Source organism: Heptranchias perlo, chromosome 39, assembly GCF_035084215.1.
Source record: "Heptranchias perlo isolate sHepPer1 chromosome 39, sHepPer1.hap1, whole genome shotgun sequence".
Classification (NCBI taxonomy): Eukaryota; Metazoa; Chordata; class Chondrichthyes; order Hexanchiformes; family Hexanchidae; genus Heptranchias; species Heptranchias perlo.
The window spans coordinates 13928512-13946253 of NC_090363.1; the positions used below are offsets into that span (position 1 = coordinate 13928512).

Consider the following 17742-nt stretch of genomic DNA (forward strand, 5'->3'; position numbering starts at 1 on the left):
GAGGGTAGTGTACAGTGGTGTTCCCCAGGGGTCGGTGCTGGGACCACTGCTTTTCTTGATATACATTAATGAGTTGGACTTGGGTGTACAGGGCACAATTTCAAAATTTGTAGATGACACAAAACTTGGAAGTGTAGTAAACAGTGAGGAGGATAGTGATAGACTCCAAGAGGATATAGACAGGCGGGTGGAATGGGCAGACATGTGACAGATTAAATTTAAAGCAGAGAAGTGCGAAGTGATACATTTTCGCAGGAAGAATGAGGAGAGACAATATAAACTAAAGGGTACAATTCTAAAGGGGGTGCAGGAACAGAGAGACCTGGAGGTATATGTGCACAAATCTTTGAAGGTGGCAGGACAGGTTGAGAAGGCGGTTGCAAAAGCATACGGGATCCTGGGCTTTATAAATAGAGGCATAGAGTACAAAAGCAAGGAAGCTATGATGAACCTTTATAAAACACTGGTTCAGCCACAACTGGAATATTGTGTTTAATTCTGGACACCACACTTTAGGAAGGATGTGAAGGCCTTAGAGAGGGTGCAGAAAAGATGTACTACAATGGTTCCAGGGATGAGGGACTTCAGTTACATGGATAGACTGGAGAAGCTGGGATTGTTCTCCTTAGAGCAGAGAAGGTTAAGGGGAGATTTGATAGAGGTGTTCAAAATCATGAAGGGTTTTGACAGAGTAAATATAGAGAAACTGTTCCCATTGGCAGAACAGTCAAGAACCAGAGGACACAGATTTAAGGTGATTGCCAAAAGAACCAAAGGCGACATGGGGAGAAACTTTTTACGCAGCAAGTGGTTATGACCTGGAATGCGTTGCCTGAAAGGGCGGTGGAGGCAGATTCAATCGTGGCTTTCAAAAAGGAATTGGATAAATACTTGAAGGGGAAAAATTTACAGGGCTACGGAGAAAGAGGGGGGGAATGGGACTAACAGGATTGCTCTTACAGAGGGGCGGCATGGGCTCGATGGGCCGAATGGCCTCCTTCTGTGCTGTAACCATTCTATGATTCAGTGATTCTGTGTGCTGAGAATCTCGCACAGTGATTTCTTTAACCCCATGCACTGAGTGTTTCTCAGTGATTTGTTTAACCCCGTGAGTACCGAGAGTATCTCACATTGACTGATTTAACTCCGTGTGTACTGAGAATGTCTCAGTGATTTGTTTAACCACCACCCCGTGCACTGAGAGTGTCTCACCGAGATTTATTTAACCCGTCTACTGAGAATGCCTCACAATGATTTGTTTAACCCCCTGTGTACCGAGAATGTCTCACAGAGATTTGTTTAACCCCCGTGTACCGACAATGTCTCAGAGATTTATTTAACTCCCTCAGTACCGAGAATGTCTCACAGTGATTTGTTTAACCCCGTATGTACTGAGAATGTTGCAGTGATTTTTTTTAACCCCCTGTATACTGAAACTGTTTCAGTGATCTGCTTAACTGCCTGTGTTTAGAGAATGTCTCCCAGTGATTTGTTTAACCCCCTGTATACTGAGAGTGTTTCGGTGATTTATTTAACCAACTGTGTACTGAGAATGTCTCTGTGATTTGTTTTACCCTCGGTATATTTGGAGCGTCTCTCTGTGATTTGATTAACCTGAAAGTCATCTGTTTATCCCCTTGTGTACCGAGAGTGTCTCAGAGTGATCTGTTTAACCCCCTGTGTACTGAGAGTGTCTCACAGTGATCTATTTAACCCCCTGTGTACCGAGAGTGTCTCACAGTGATCTGTTTAACCCCCTGTGTACTGAGAGTGTCTCACAGTGATCTGTTTAACCCCCTGTGTACCGAGAGTGTCTCACAGTGATCTGTTTAACCCCCTGTGTACTGAGAGTGTCTCACAGTGATCTGTTTAACCCCCTGTGTACTGAGAGTGTCTCTCAGTGATCTGTTTAACCCCCTGTGTACTGAGAGTGTCTCTCAGTGATCTGTTTAACCCCCTGTGTACTGAGAGTGCCATACATGTATTGTTTTACTCCCCTGTGTACTGAGAATATTTCTCAGTGCTTTCTTTAACTCCCGTGTAATGAGAATGTCTCACATTTTTTGTTTAACCCTGTGTATACTGAGACTGTGTCACAGTGATTTGTTTAACCTCCTGTGTATTGATAATGTCTCAATGATTTGTTTAAAGGCCCATGCACTGAGAATATCTCACAGTGAATGTTTAACCCTCTGTGTACTGAGATTATCTCACAGTGAATGTTCAACCCTCTGTGTACTGAGAACATCTCAGGTGATTGGGTTTAACCTTTTGTGTGCTGAGTGTCTCAAAGTGAATTGTGTAAGCCTCTGTATACTGAAAATGTCTCATAGTAATTTGTTTAGCCCCCTGGTGTACTGATAATGCCTCACTATAATTTGTTTAACTCCCTGTGCACTGAGAGTGTCTGTCAGTGATTTGTTTAAGTTCCTGAGTACTGAAAATGTTTCACAGTGATTTCTTTGACTGAGAGTGATGCACAGTGATTTGCTTAACCCTTGTGTACTGAGTATATCTCACAGTGATCTGTTCAACCCCGTGTCTATGGAAAATGTCTCACAGTGATTTGTTTAACTCCCTGTGTATTGAGATTTTCTCAGAGTGATTCGTTTTAACCCCCTGTGTGCTGAGACGTTCTCTCATTGATCTGGTTAACCCTCTGTGTGCTGGGAATGTCACACGGTGATTTCTTTAGCCCCCTGCGTACTGAGAGGGTCTCAGAGTGAGCTGTTTAACTCCCTGTGTACTGAGAATGTTCCTGTGATTTGTTTAACCCGCTGTGTACTGATAACGTCTCACAGAGACCTGTTTCACCCCCCGTGTACCGCGAATATCACACAGTGAATTATTTAACCCTCTGTCTACTGAGAATATCTCACAGTGAATCATTTAACCCTTTGTGCACTGAGAATGTCTCACAGTGACGTCCTCAAACCCCTGTCCACTAGAATGTCTCACTGAGATATGTTTAACCCCCTGTGTTCTGAGAGTGTCTCATTGTAATATGTTGAACAGCCTGCGTACTGAGACGATCTCGTAGTGAATTGTTTAACCCCCAGCATTCTGAGCGTGCCTCACAGTCATTTATTTAACCCCTTCTGTACTGAAAATATCGCATAATCATGTGTTTAACCCCCTCATTTACTGAGAATGTCTCACAGTGATTTTTTTAACTCCTATGTACTGAAAATCCTCAGTGATTTGTCTAACCCGCTGTTTATTCAGAACGTCCCTGTGATCTGTTTAACCCCCTGTGTACTGACAATGTCTCATAGTGATCTCCTTAACTTCCTGTGTACTGGGAGTATCTCACTCTGATCTGTTTAACCCTCTGTGTACCGAGAGTGTCTCACAGTGATCTGTTTAACCCCCTGTGTACTGAGAATGTCCCATGGTGATTTGATTAACCCCCTGTGTACTGAGGGTATCTCACTGTGACCTGTTTAACCCTCTGTGTACTGAGAATATCTGTGACCTGTTTAACCCCCTGTGTACTGAGTATGTATCTAGCTTATCTGTTTAACCCCCTGTGTACCGAGAGTATCTCACAGTGATTTGTTTAACCCCCTGTACACTGAGAGTGTCTCACAGTGACCTGCTTAACCCCCTGTGTACTGAGAGTTCCTTACAGTGACCTGTTTAACTCCCTGTATATGAGAGTGTCTCACAGTGATTTGTTTAACCCTCTGTGTACCGAGAGTATCTCACAGTGATTTGTTTAACCCCCTGTACACTGAGAGTGTCTCACAGTGACCTGCTTAACCCCCTGTGTACTGAGAGTGTCTCACAGTGACCTGTTTAACTCCCTGTGTACTGGGAGTGTTTAACAGTGATTTGTTTAACCCTCTGTGTACTGAATGTACTCCACAGTGCTCTTTTTAATTCTCTGTGCACTGAGAATGTCTCACTGTGATCTGTTCACTGGCCTGTATACTAAGAGTGTCTCACAGTGATCTACTTAACTCCCTTTGTAATGAGAATGCCTCACGGTGATCTATACAACATCCTGTCCACTGAGAGTGTCACACAGTGATTTGTTTAACCCCCTGAGTATTGAGAATGTCTCACATTGATGTTTTTAACCCCTCATGTGTCGAGAATGTATCACAGTGATCTGTTTAACCCCTCGTGTACTGAGAATGTATTATGGTGTTCGGTTTAACCCCCTGTGTACCAAGAGTCGGTTACAGTGATCTGTTTAAAACCGCCTGCGCACAGTTATTGTTTTACACCCTGTGATTTTTTTTTAACCCCCTGTGTACTGAGAATGACCCACAGTGATTTGTTTAACCCTATGTGTACTCAAAGTGTCTCAATGTGATTGTTTTAAACCCCACTGCACTGAGAGTGTCTCACATTGATTTGTTTAACCCTCTGTGTACTGAGAATATCTCAGTTATTATTTTAACCCCCGTGTACTGAGAATGTCTCTGTGGTCTGTTTAACCCCCTGTGCACTGAGAGTGTGTCACTGTGATTTTTTTTAACCTCCTGTGTATTGAGAGTGTCTCACAATGATCTGTTTAACCCCGTGTGTACTGAGAGTATCTGACAGTGGTTTGTTTATACCCCAGTGTACTGGGAATGCCTCACTGCGATTTGTTTAACCCCCTGTGTACCGACAGTGTCTCAAAGTTCTTGTTTTACACCCTCTACACCAGATTGTCTCACATTGATTTGTTTAAACCCTGGTGAGCTGAGAATAACTCAGTGATTGCTTTAACTCACTGTGTACTGAGAGTATCTCACAGAGACATGTTTAACCCCTTGTGTACTGAGAGTGTCTCACAGTGATTTGTTTAACACCCTTTGTTCTGAAAATACCTCACAGTTATCTTTTTAACCCTGTGTGTTCTGAGAGTGTCTCACTGTGATTTGTTTTGCCCCCTGTGCACTGAGACTGTTTCAGCGATGTGTTTAACCTCATGTGTACTGAAAGGTTCTCACAGTGAACTGTTTTAACCCCCCGAGCGCTGAGTGATGAATGAGAGTTCACTTTCCTCAATCACTGTGCTATTTGAGTCAGATCAACCTGTCCTCCTACCTGCGAAGCATTGGCTGAAATTGCTGCTGGTGCTTTGAACCTTGACTCTCGCCCGTCTGTTAGCCGTCCTCTCAGCCTTTTCGTCCCCCCCCCCCCCGTTTAATGATTCCAACTCCTTCCCATAGCATTCTCCCAGCAGTTTGGCCGTGAGTTGGTATTTTCTTTCAGCGATTTATTATGAATTTAAATTGACTGTAGTGAGGCGCCATTGTCCCCGTTTGCTTCTGTGTCTGGTTTCAACAGCTGTGGGGGGGTGATTTTAACCCCCAAGAACGGGTGGGTTGGGGGCAGGCGGGAGTTGAAAATAATTGTTCTTTTGGGTCGCAACCTCAAAATTTTCGGACTCGGCATTCCCCAGCGGGAAGCCTGGACTGTTACACGCCGACGTTAAACCCGGAAATAAAGCCGGGTTGCGGTCGCGACCCAAAAAACAACTATTTTCAACTCCCGCCCGCCCCCAACCCACCCGTTTATGGGGTATGAAATCACCCCCCCTGGTCTCTCTTACAACCACAATAACAGCCCATGGCCTCGCCCCCCCCCCCCACCTCCCCTATCTCTGTAACCTCCTCCAGCCCGACAACCCTCCGAGGTCTCTGTGCTTCTCCAATTCTGGCCTCTTAGTGAATCCGTCACTTCCCTCACCCCACCATTGGCGGCCGTGCCTTCAGCTGCCTCGGCCCCAAGCTCTGGAATTCCCTCCCTGAACCTCTCCGCCTCTCTCTCCTCCTTTAAGACGCTCCTTTAAACCTACCTCTTTGTCCAAGCTTTTGGTCACCTGTCCTAATATCTCCTTATGTGGCTCGGTGTCAAATTTTGGTTGGTAATCGCTCCTGTGAAGCACCTTGGGACGTTTTACGACAGTAAAGGTGCTATATAAATGCAAGTTTTCATTGAAGCTGTCCCGTTGTCAGATTTACACCATGGGTGCTGATGAGGCCCGTTTGGAGATTCCCAATAGATTCTTGATTGTGTTAAAGTTTTGGCCAATCTCTCCTCCCAATGTGGAGAATGTTGGGCAGTCTCACGGTCGATTCCTCCACACCATTGTGTCACCCGTCAATGTGTTGGTCAGTTAGACTCTCCTGTGCCTCGCTGCGCATGGGATACCCCATTTCCTCCCCTGTTGTCTGACCAGAGCAGGGTATTGGGACTCCACTCAGAGTATCACCTCGACTTACACCCGGCGCATTGCAGTTCTCCACAGTTGATGTTTCCCTTGGCCTGTTTGATCCAATCCGGCCAATTACTGCCCCATCAGTCTACTCTCAATCATCAGCAAAGTGATGGAAGGTGTCATCGACAGTGCTATCAAGCGGCACTTACTCACCAATAACCTGCTCATCGATGCTCAGTTTGGGTTCCGCCAGGACCACTCGGCTCCAGACCTCATTACAGCCTTGGTCCAAACATGGACAAAAGAGCTGAATTCCAGAGGTGAGGTGAGAGTGACTGCCCTTGACATCAAGGCAGCATTTGACCGAGTGTGGCACCAAGGAGCCCTAGTAAAATTGAAGTCAATGGGAATCGGGAGGAAAACTCTCCAGTGGCTGGAGTCATACCTAGCACAAAGGAAGATGGTAGTGGTTGTTGGTGGCCAATCATCTCAGCCCCAGGACATTGCTGCAGGAGTTCCTCAGGGCAGTGTCCTAGGCCCAACCATCTTCAGCTGCTTCATCAATGACCTTCCCTCCATCATAAGGTCAGAAATGGGGATGTTCGCTGATGATTGCACAGTGTTCGGTTCCATTCGCAACCCCTCAGATAATGAAGCAGTCCGAACCCGCATGCAGCAAGACCTGGACAACATCCAGGCTTGGGCTCATAAGTGACAAGTAACATTCGCGCCAGACAAGTGCCAGGCAATGACCACCTCCAACAAGAGAGAGTCTAACCATCTCCCCTTGACATTCAACGGCATTACCATCACCGAATCCCCCACCATCAACATCCTGGGAGTCACCATTGACCAGAAACATAACTGGACCAGCCACATAAATACTGTGGCTACAAGAGCAGGTCAGAGGCTGGGTATTCTGCGGCGAGTGACTCACCTCCTGACTCCCCAAAGCCTTTCCACCATCTACAAGGCACAAGTCAGGAGTGTGATGGAATACTCTCCACTTGCCTGGATGAGTGCAGCTCCAACAACACTCAAGAAGCTCGACACCATCCAGGACAAAGCAGCCCGCTTGATTGGCACCCCATCCACCACCCTAAACGTTCACTCCCTTCACCAGTGGCGCACTGTGGCTGCAGTGTGTACCATCCACAGGATGCACTGCAGCAACTCACCAAGGCTTCTTCGACCACCTAGAAGGACGAGGGCAGCAAGCACATGGGAACAACACCACCTGCACGTTCCCCTCCAAGTCACACACCATCCCGACTTGGAAATATATCGCCGTTCCTTCATCGTCGCTGGGTCAAAATCCTGGAACTCCCTTCCTAACAGCACTGTGGGAGAACCGTCACCACACGGACTGCAGCGGTTCAAGAAGGCGGCTCACCACCACCTTCTCAAGGGCAATCAGGGATGGGCAATAAATGCCGACCTCGCCAGCGACGCCCACATCCCATGAACAAATAAAAAAAAACCAGACTCGCCTCACCTCTGGCTTGTTCCCATAACATTTGTACCTGGACAGGTCGTTAGCCTCAACCCTGCCCCCCCACCCATCCATCCCACCCTACCAGGAGGACGGTGCGCTGCCTTTAGAATGGCACCTCCCAGCCGACCTGTCTGGCTTGGGTTTGGGCCTACCGGGAGTTAAACTCCCGCCGGTGTAGCTCTCCCAATCAAGCAGCAGTGCCCAGGGAAGGACGGTGCCAAGGTCGATGAGTCCGTCTCTCACGTGGGAAGTCTAGTGAGGTTAGCCTGGGGTCACAGCAATGCCAAAAGCAAGGCCTAAAAATCTGTGCCTCCCATAAAAAGCATTCATTGCACGGAACTTGGAATTCACTTCCCTCAGTTTCACTTGCCAGAACCCTGAAGGCGCATCGAACTTGCCAAAATAGTTTGGCTTGGCAAACCGTACCCATAATTTCCTCACAAGTTGGAAGCTCGAGATGTTTTCGTTTAGCAGGCCTCTGGATCCACAAAAATTCACTGCATCCGTTGTAATTAATGGCATTAATTAACTGGGTTAGTTCACGCCTGATTAAATGCGTTCACCAATCTGGTTAATTCAATTATTTTTTTTCTCCGTGACCTCCAAGTGCTCCTTTCTTCCCAGCTCTGTTGTTTAATGTTGCTACTGTGCAATTGCTGCATTACTGCACGGGGACGTAATTGGGGTGACTGGTTTATTGATCCTGATCGGGTGTTCCCCTGGCAACCAACCCCGTCATTGAAATCCATCCTCGAATCCTAGATGTGTTCCGTGCTCCATTTGAGGCTGGGAACTCCTTTTATTCAAGTATGTTCATTGGAAGCTCTCAGGCATAAGAGCAAGCAGATAGGGACCTCGACAAATCACAACTTGTCTGGGCTGTGGTGGAATGAGACATGTATTTCTTGTCGCTGATACTTCTAGTCCTGGCAATCCCATTTGGGCCTGTTTTATAATCCCTTTTAATTGCTTACAGACATCAAATGTACTTGTGCTACTGTATATAGTTTCAATTTAATGAGTGTTTAATTTGTTACTAGTAATAGTATCCATTGTTGCCCATTTTCTTCCCCTGCAGCTATTAAGTTCACATGTAGCAACATTACTCAAATGATGTGTAGTATCAGTGATAAGAACCAAGTACTCAGTACCACACAGAGTATCGGTGTATGTACTCAGTATCACACACAGTATCGGTGTATGTACTCAGTATCACACACAGTATCGGTGTATGTACTCAGTATCACACACAGTATCGGTGTATGTACTCAGTATCACACACAGTATCGGTGTATGTACTCAGTATCACACACAGTATCAGTGTATGTACTCAGTATCACACAGAGTATCGGTGTATGTACTCAGTACCACACACAGTATCAGTGTATGTACTCAGTATCACACACAGTATCGGTGTATGTACTCAGTATCACACACAGTATCGGTGTATGTACTCAGTATCACACACAGTATCGGTGTATGTACTCAGTACCACACACAGTATCCGTGTATGTACTCAGTATCACACACAGTATCAGTGTATGTACTCAGTATCACACACAGTATCGGTGTATGTACTCAGTATCACACACAGTATCAGTGTATGTACTCAGTATCACACAGAGTATCGGTGTATGTACTCAGTACCACACACAGTATCAGTGTATGTACTCAGTATCACACACAGTATCGGTGTATGTACTCAGTATCACACACAGTATCAGTGTATGTACTCAGTATCACACACAGTATCGGTGTATGTACTCAGTACCACACACAGTATCCGTGTATGTACTCAGTATCACACACAGTATCAGTGTCTGTATTCAGTATCATACAGAGTATCGGTGTCTGTACTCAGTATCATACAGAGTATCGGTGTTTGTACTCAGTATTGTACAGAGTATCGGTGTATGTATTCAGTATCAAACAGAGTATCCTTGTCTATTTTGAGTTATAAGCTCTAACGGTATATATATCCAGCCTCACAGTATCTGTGTCCAGTATCTCAGAGTATCAGTGTTTGTATGCAGTAACGCACTGTATCATTATATCCAGTGTCACAGTATCTGTGTCCAGTATCTCAGTGAGTATCAGTGTTTGTATGCAGTAACGCACTGTATCTATCCATATCCAGTGTCACAGTATCTGTGTCCAGTATCTCAGTGAGAATCAGTGTTTGTATGCAGTAATGCACTGTATCATTATCGATATCCAGTGTCACAGAATCTGTATCCTGTATCACAGTGAGTAACACTGTTTGTATCAGAATATCAGTGTTGATATCCCGTATTACTAGAAATATCAAAATCTGTATCCACTATGAAATGGAATATCAATATCTGTATTAGCTATCTGTATCCTGTATCACATGAAGTATCAGTGTCAGTAACCTGTATCACGTACAGTATCAGTATCAGTATCCTGTATCACGTACAGTATCAGTATCCTGTATCACACACATGGTATCAGTGCCTGCATCCAATATTACAGTCCATATCCTGTATCACACAAAGTATCACTATCTGAATCCTGCATCGCACAGAGTATCACTATCTGTACCAATATCACATAGAGTAGCATTGTCTGTATCAATTATCACACAGAGTATCAGTCTCTGTATCCAATATTGCACAGAGTATCAGTCTATGTATCCAATATCACACAAAGTATCAGCCTCTGTATCTAATATTATATACGGTTTCAGTGCCTGTATCACGCAAATTATCAGTAGCTGTATCCAATATCACACAGTGTATCACTATCTGTATCCTGTATCACTTAGAGTAGCATTGTCTGTACCAAATATCACACATGGTATCAGTGCCTGTATCTAATATCACACAGAGTATCACTATTTGTTTCTAATATCACACAGAGTATCAGTCTCTGTATCCAATACCACACAGAATATCAGTGTTAGTATACAGTATCACACAGAGTATCAGTGTATAGACTTTCACATAGATTATCAGTGTCTGTATACAGTATCACACAGAGTATCAGTGTTAGTATCCAATATCACACAGAATATCAGTGTTGGTATCCAGTATCACAGAGTATCAGTGCTTACAGTATCACACAGAGTATCAGCATCTGTATACAGTATCACACAGAATGTCAGCATCTGTATACAGTATCACAGAGTGTCAGCATCTGTATACAGTATCACACAGAATGTCAGCATCTGTATACAGTACTACACAGAGTATCAGTGTATACAGTATCACACAGTACCAGTGTCTGTATACAGTATCACACAGAGTATCAGCGTCTGTATACAGTATTACACAGAGTACCAGTGTATACAGTATCACACAGAGTATCAGCATCTGTATACAGTATTACAGAGTATCAGTGTATACAGTATCACAAATATTATCACTATCTGTATCCTGTATCACATAGAGTAGCATTGTCTGTACCAAATATCACACATGGTATCAGTGCCTGTATCTAATATCACACAGAGTATCACTATCTGTTTCCAATATCACACAAAGTATCAGTCTCTGTATCCAATATTACACAGAATGTCAGTATATATATTCAATCTCATACAGAGTATCAGTCTCTGTATCCAATATCACACAGCATATCAGTGTAGGTATCCAGTATCACAGATTATCAGTGCTTAAAGTATCGCACAGAGTATCAGCATCTGTATACAGTATACAATATCATACAGAATATAAATGTTGGTATGGGATCACACAGTGTATTAGTGTCAGTGTCTGTATACAGTATCACACAGTGTATCAATTTCTGTATACAATATCAGTGTTAGTATCCAGTATCACACAGAATATCAGTGTTGGTATCCAGTATCACACAGAATATCAGTGTTGGTATCCAGTATTAAAGAATATCAGTGTATACAGTATCACACAGAGTATCAGCATCTGTATACAGTATCACACAGAGTATCAGCATCTGTATACAGTATCACACAGAGTATCAGCATCTGTATATAGTATCACATAGAGTGTCAGCATCTGTATACTGTATCACACAGAGTATCAGTGTATACCGTATGACACAGAGTATCAGTGTGTACGGTATCACACAGAGTATCAGTGTGTACGGTATCACACAGAGTATCAGTGTATACAGTATCACACAGAGTATCAGTGTATACAGTATCACACAGAGTATCAGTGTGTACGTTATCACACAGAGTATCAGTGTATACAGTATCACACAGAGTATCAGTGTATACAGTATCACACAGAGTATCAATGTATACAGTATCACACAGAGTATCAGTGTATACAGTATCACACAGAGTATCAGTGTGTACGGTATCACACAGAGTATCAGTGTGTACGGTATCACACAGAGTATCAGTGTGTACGGTATCACACAGAGTATCAGTGTGTACGGTATCACACAGAGTATCAGTGTGTACGGTATCACACAGAGTATCAGTGTGTACGGTATCACACAGAGTATCAGTGTATACGGTATCACACAGAGTATCAGTGTGTACGGTATCACACAGAGTATCAGTGTATACGGTATCACACAGAGTATCAGTGTGTACGGTATCACACAGAGTATCAGTGTGTACGGTATCACACAGAGTATCAGTGTATACGGTATCACACAGAGTATCAGTGTGTACGGTATCACACAGAGTATCAGTGTGTACGGTATCACACAGAGTATCAGTGTGTACGGTATCACACAGAGTATCAGTGTGTACGGTATCACACAGAGTATCAGTGTGTACGGTATCACACAGAGTATCAGTGTATACAGTATCACACAGAGTATCAGTGTGTACGGTATCACACAGAGTATCAGTGTATACGGTATCACACAGAGTATCAGTGTGTACGGTATCACACAGAGTATCAGTGTGTACGGTATCACACAGAGTATCAGTGTATACAGTATCACACAGAGTATCTACCAATAAATTAAAGAGTTGAAAGCAAATGAAAAAAACACACAGATCATTTTAATCCCCCGATGATTTTTGTCCCAGGTGGTTTGCTCGCAGCAGTTGTCCAGGAGATTAATCTTCAATTCCTGGAGACTCCAGGACAATCCTGGGGGGGGGGGGGGGGGGGGCTGGTGACCCTACTCTGGAGGTGGAGAGGAGCTGCAGGAATTTCACGGGCAGGAAATCGAGCGTATGAAGGGGAGCCAGGTGGACCTTACAACCACCCGGAGGGTAACAGATGTGGCGTGACCTTATGGGAGAAGGTCACCGAGAGGGCTAAATTGGGGTCGAGAGTCAACCTAGAGAGACGGTGGGAATGGTGGGATGGACAGATGTTCACCTTGCCTCCGATGCCCAACACCAGTTTTAGACCCCGGGGGTTAGAGGGATAGGTGGGGTCGATCTATGAGACAGGTCTGTTGGGCTGGAAGGCCTTCTGCTGAAAGTTGTTTTGTTCAGTTTGGTCGCAGCATTGAACGCCATCTTGTCTGTTCTCTCTGCAGCCGATCCTGTAGATGTTTTACAAGTGTTGCAGTTTAATACGTTACCTGAAGGAGTAAGGAAAACCACGGGCTTCTGTCCCAAAAGGAAATCCGTATCCAGTCCAGATGTGGCTTATAGAATATCCAAAAAGGCTCAAATCAGTGCCCCCACCAAACAGTTGTTTCCAGGTAAGAGGGGACGACGGGAGCATTGTGAGGGTGGGGGCGCGGGGGAGGAGCTCTACGGAGTGGGTAGAATTTGGGGGGGGGGGGGGGGGGGGGCAGGTAGCGGATATAGGGGAAGGCGGGAGCCGCGGAGTGTGGGGCAGGGGGGCTGCGAGGGCAGAGTATCGGGATGGGTAAGTGTGGAGTGTTACGGAAGGAGCGTTGCAGAGTGGGAGTGGAGGAGAGCGGCTTCAGAAAGGGTGTGAGTCCTCAGGTGGAGATTATGGGGGGTGGGGTGTTTGAGGGAGGAAGAATTTAGAGGTCGGGGGGTTGGATTATAGGGACCGAGGGGAGACAGTATTCACAGGTCGGGGGGTAGATTATAGGGTGGAGAGGGCTTTGGGGTATAAAATGTGGAAGAGGGCAATTGAAGGGATAGAATATTGGTGTGCCTGGGAGGGCTACAGTCGGGGAAGGGGCTCGAGGGGTGACTATGTGGGACGAGGGACGAGTCATTGGGCAGACTGTGCATTAGGGAGCTTGATGTGTTAGACACTGGGAGAGGGGGGGCTTGAACGGATAGCATGTGATACCAGCTGGTGATTGGAGGACCTGAGACCCACCAGCCGTTGATCACTGGCTATGTGTTGAATATGTTGGATTTGTTTAATTGGTGGGTCTTATAACCAGGCTCTGGTCACTGACCTTCTCCCCCTCCCCTCGTCTCTGGTCACTGACCTTCTCTCCCCCTCGTCTCGTCTCTGGTCACTGACCTTCTCTCCCTCCCCTCGTCTCTGTTCACTGACCTTCTCTCCCCCTCTCCTCGTCTCTGGTCACTGACCTTCTCTCCCCCTCCCCTTGTCTCTGGTCACTGACCTTCTCCCCCTCCCCTTGTCTCTGGTCACTGACCTTCTCTCCCCCTCTCCTCGTCTCTGGTCACTGACCTTCTCTCCCCATCCCCCGTGTCTCTGGTCACTGACCTTCTCTCCCTCCCCTCGTCTCTGGTCACTGACCTTCTCTCCCTCCCCTCATCTCTGGTCACTGACCTTCTCCCCCTCCCCTCGTCTCTGGTCACCAAGCTTCTTCCCCTCCCCTTGTCTCTGGTCACTGACCTTCTCCCCCTCCCCTTGTCTCTGGTCACTGACCTTCTCCCCCTCCCCTTGTCTCTGGTCACTGACCTTCTCTCCCACTCCCCTCGTCTCTGGTCTATGACCTTCTCTCCCCCTCCCCTCGTCTCTGGTCACTGACCTTCTCCCCCTCCCCTCGTCTCTGGTCACCAAGCTTCTTCCCCTCCCCTTGTCTCTGGTCACTGACCTTCTCCCCCTCCCCTTGTCTCTGGTCACTGACCTTCTCTCCCACTCCCCTCGTCTCTGGTCTATGACCTTCTCTCCCCCTCCCCTTGTCTCTGGTCACTGACCTACTCGCCCTCCCCTCGTCTCTGGTCACTGACCTTCTCTCCCACTCCCCTCATCTCTGGTCTCTGACCTTCTCTCCCCCTCCCCATGTCTCTGGTCACTGACCTTCTCCCTCTCCCCTTGTCTCTGGTCATTGACCTTCTCTCCCACTCCCCTCGTCTCTGGTCTATGACCTTCTCTCCCCCGCCCCTCGTCTCTGGTCACTGACCTTCTTGCCCTCCCCTCGTCTCTGGTCACTGACCTTCTCTCCCCCTCCCCTTGTCTCTGATCACTGATCTTCTCTCCCACTCCCATCGTCTCTGGTCACGGACCTTCTCTCCCACTCCCCTCGTCTCTGGTCACTGACCTTCTCCCCCTCCCCTCGTCTCTGGTCACTGACCTTCTCCCCCTCCCCTTGTCTCTGGTCACTGACCTTCCCCCCCTCCCCTTGTCTCTGGTCACTGACCTTCTCCCCCTCCCCTCGCCTCTGGTCACTGACCTTCTCTCCGTTCCCCTTGTCTCTGGTCACTGACCTTCTCCCCCTCCCCTCGTCTCTGGTCACTGACCACCTCCCTCTCCCCTCGTCTCTGGTCAATGACCTTCCCCCCTCCCCTCGTCTCTGGTCACTGACCACCTCCCTCTCCCCTCGTCTCTGGTCACTGACCTTCTCTCCCCATCCCCTCGTCTCTGGTCACTGACCTTCTCCCCCTCCCCTTGTCTCTGATCACTGACCTTCTCCCCCTCCCCCTCCCCCTCGTCTCTGGTCACTGACCACCTCCCTCTCCCCTCGTCTCTGGTCAATGACCTTCTCTCCGTTCCCCATGTCTCTGGTCACTGACCTTCTCTCCATTCCCCTTGTCTCTGGTCACTGACCTTCTCCCCCTCCCCTTGTCTCTGGTCACAGACCTTCTCCCCCTCCCCCTCCCCCTCGTCTCTGGTCACTGACCTTCTCTCCCCCTCCCCCTCGTCTCTGGTCTCTGACCTTCTCCCCCTCCCCCTTGTCTCTGGTCACTGACCTTCTCTCCCCCTCCCCTCGTCTCTGGTCACTGACCTTCTCTCCATTCCCCTTGTCTCTGATCACTGACCTTCCCCCCTCCCCTCGTCTCTGGTCACTGACCACCTCCCCATCCCTTCGTCTCTGGTCACTGACCTTCTCCCCCTCCCCTCGTCTCTGGTCACTGACCTTCTCTCCCCCTCCCCCTCGTCTCTGGTCACTGACCTTCTCCCCCTCCCCTTGTCTCTGGTCACTGACCTTCTCTCCCCCTCTCCTCGTCTCTGGTCACTGACCTTCTCCCCCTCCCCTTGTCTCTGGTCTCTGACCTTCTCTCCGTTCCCCTTGTCTCTGGTCACTGACCTTCTCCCCCTCCCCTCGTCTCTGGTCACTGACCACCTCCCTCTCCCCTCGTCTCTGGTCAAAGACCTTCCCCCCTCACCTCGTCTCTGGTCACTGACCACCTCCCTCTCCCCTCGTCTCTGGTCACTGACCTTCTCTCCCCATCCCCTCGTCTCTGGTCACTGACCTTCTCCCCCTCCCCTTGTCTCTGATCACTGACCTTCTCCCCCTCCCCCTCCCCCTCGTCTCTGGTCACTGACCACCTCCCTCTCCCCTCGTCTCTGGTCAATGACCTTCTCTCCGTTCCCCATGTCTCTGGTCACTGACCTTCTCTCCATTCCCCTTGTCTCTGGTCACTGACCTTCTCCCCCTCCCCTTGTCTCTGGTCACTGACCTTCTCCCCCTCCCCCTCCCCCTCGTCTCTGGTCACTGACCTTCTCTCCCCCTCCCCCTCGTCTCTGGTCTCTGACCTTCTCCCCCTCCCCCTTGTCTCTGGTCACTGACCTTCTCTCCCCCTCCCCTCATCTCTGGTCACTGACCTTCTCTCCATTCCCCTTGTCTCTGATCACTGACCTTCCCCCCTCCCCTCGTCTCTGGTCACTGACCACCTCCCCATCCCTTCGTCTCTGGTCACTGACCTTCTCCCCCTCCCCTCGTCTCTGGTCACTGACCTTCTCTCCCCCTCCCCCTCGTCTCTGGTCACTGACCTTCTCCCCCTCCCCTTGTCTCTGGTCACTGACCTTCTCTCCCCCTCCCCTCGTCTCTGGTCACTGACCTTCTCCCCCTCCCCTTGTCTCTGGTCTCTGACCTTCTCTCCGTTCCCCATGTCTCTGGTCACTGACCTTCTCCCCCTCCCCCTCGTCTCTGGTCACTGACCTTCTCTCCCCCTCCCCTCGTCTCTGGTCACTGACCTTCTCCCCCTCCCCTTGTCTCTGGTCTCTGACCTTCTCTCCGTTCCCCATGTCTCTGGTCACTGACCTTCTCCCCCTCCCCCTCGTCTCTGGTCACTGACCTTCCCCCCCTCCCCTTGTCCCTGGTCGTTGAGCGGCAGTGATGCCCGTTGTCTTTTCCCTCATCCCGCAGGAGCGCGTTTCCCCGAGGACTTCTCCATCATGGCATTGATAAGACCGAAAGCTGGAACCCAGGCTTTCCTGCTTTCCATCTACAGCGAGCAAGGCATGCAGCAGGTGGGCGTGGAGCTGGGTCGTTCGCCAGTCTTCCTGTACGAGGACCACAGCGGGAAACCCGCACCCGAGGACTACCCCATCTTCGCAGGCATCAATCTCTCAGATGGAAAGTTAGTACACGGGCCGTGACCAATGATCTGTGGATTTGCTTGTGTCTGTGTACGCCTGTGGGCATTTGTGTAGGTGTGTTTGTATGTTGACGTCTCGTGTGTGTGTGTGTGTGTGAATCTGTCGATGCATGTGTCCGTTCCCTCGCCACTTATTCCATTCCCCCTCCCTGGCTACTGTCTGAGGCTGACCCAGACTGGTTGCAGCCCATTTGACCCTGAGATGAGCTTCTGACCCCATATCCGCTCCATCACCAAGACCGCCTACTTCCACCTCCGTAACATCGCCCGTCTCCGCCCCTGCCTCAGCTCATCTGCTGCTGAAACCCTCATCCAAGCTTTTGCCAACTCTAGACTTGACTATTCCGATGCTCTCCTGGCCGGCCTCCCATCTTCCACCCTCCGTAAACTTGACCTCATCCAAAACTCCACTGTCTGTTTCCTAACTCCCATCACCCCTGGGCTCGCTGA

The 17742-nt window shown here is 48.2% G+C and overlaps 1 protein-coding gene across 1 annotated transcript in view; it reads left to right on the forward strand.

Moving 5' to 3' along the window:
- LOC137305261 (collagen alpha-1(V) chain-like) overlaps positions 1-17742 on the forward strand; it is a 522869-nt gene that overhangs the window by 137731 nt on the left and 367396 nt on the right. Inside the window, exons 2-3 of the mRNA XM_067974118.1 lie at positions 13107-13274; positions 17061-17274. Coding sequence (XP_067830219.1) covers positions 13107-13274; positions 17061-17274 — 382 coding nt within the window. The remainder of the gene's footprint in view (positions 1-13106; positions 13275-17060; positions 17275-17742) is intronic.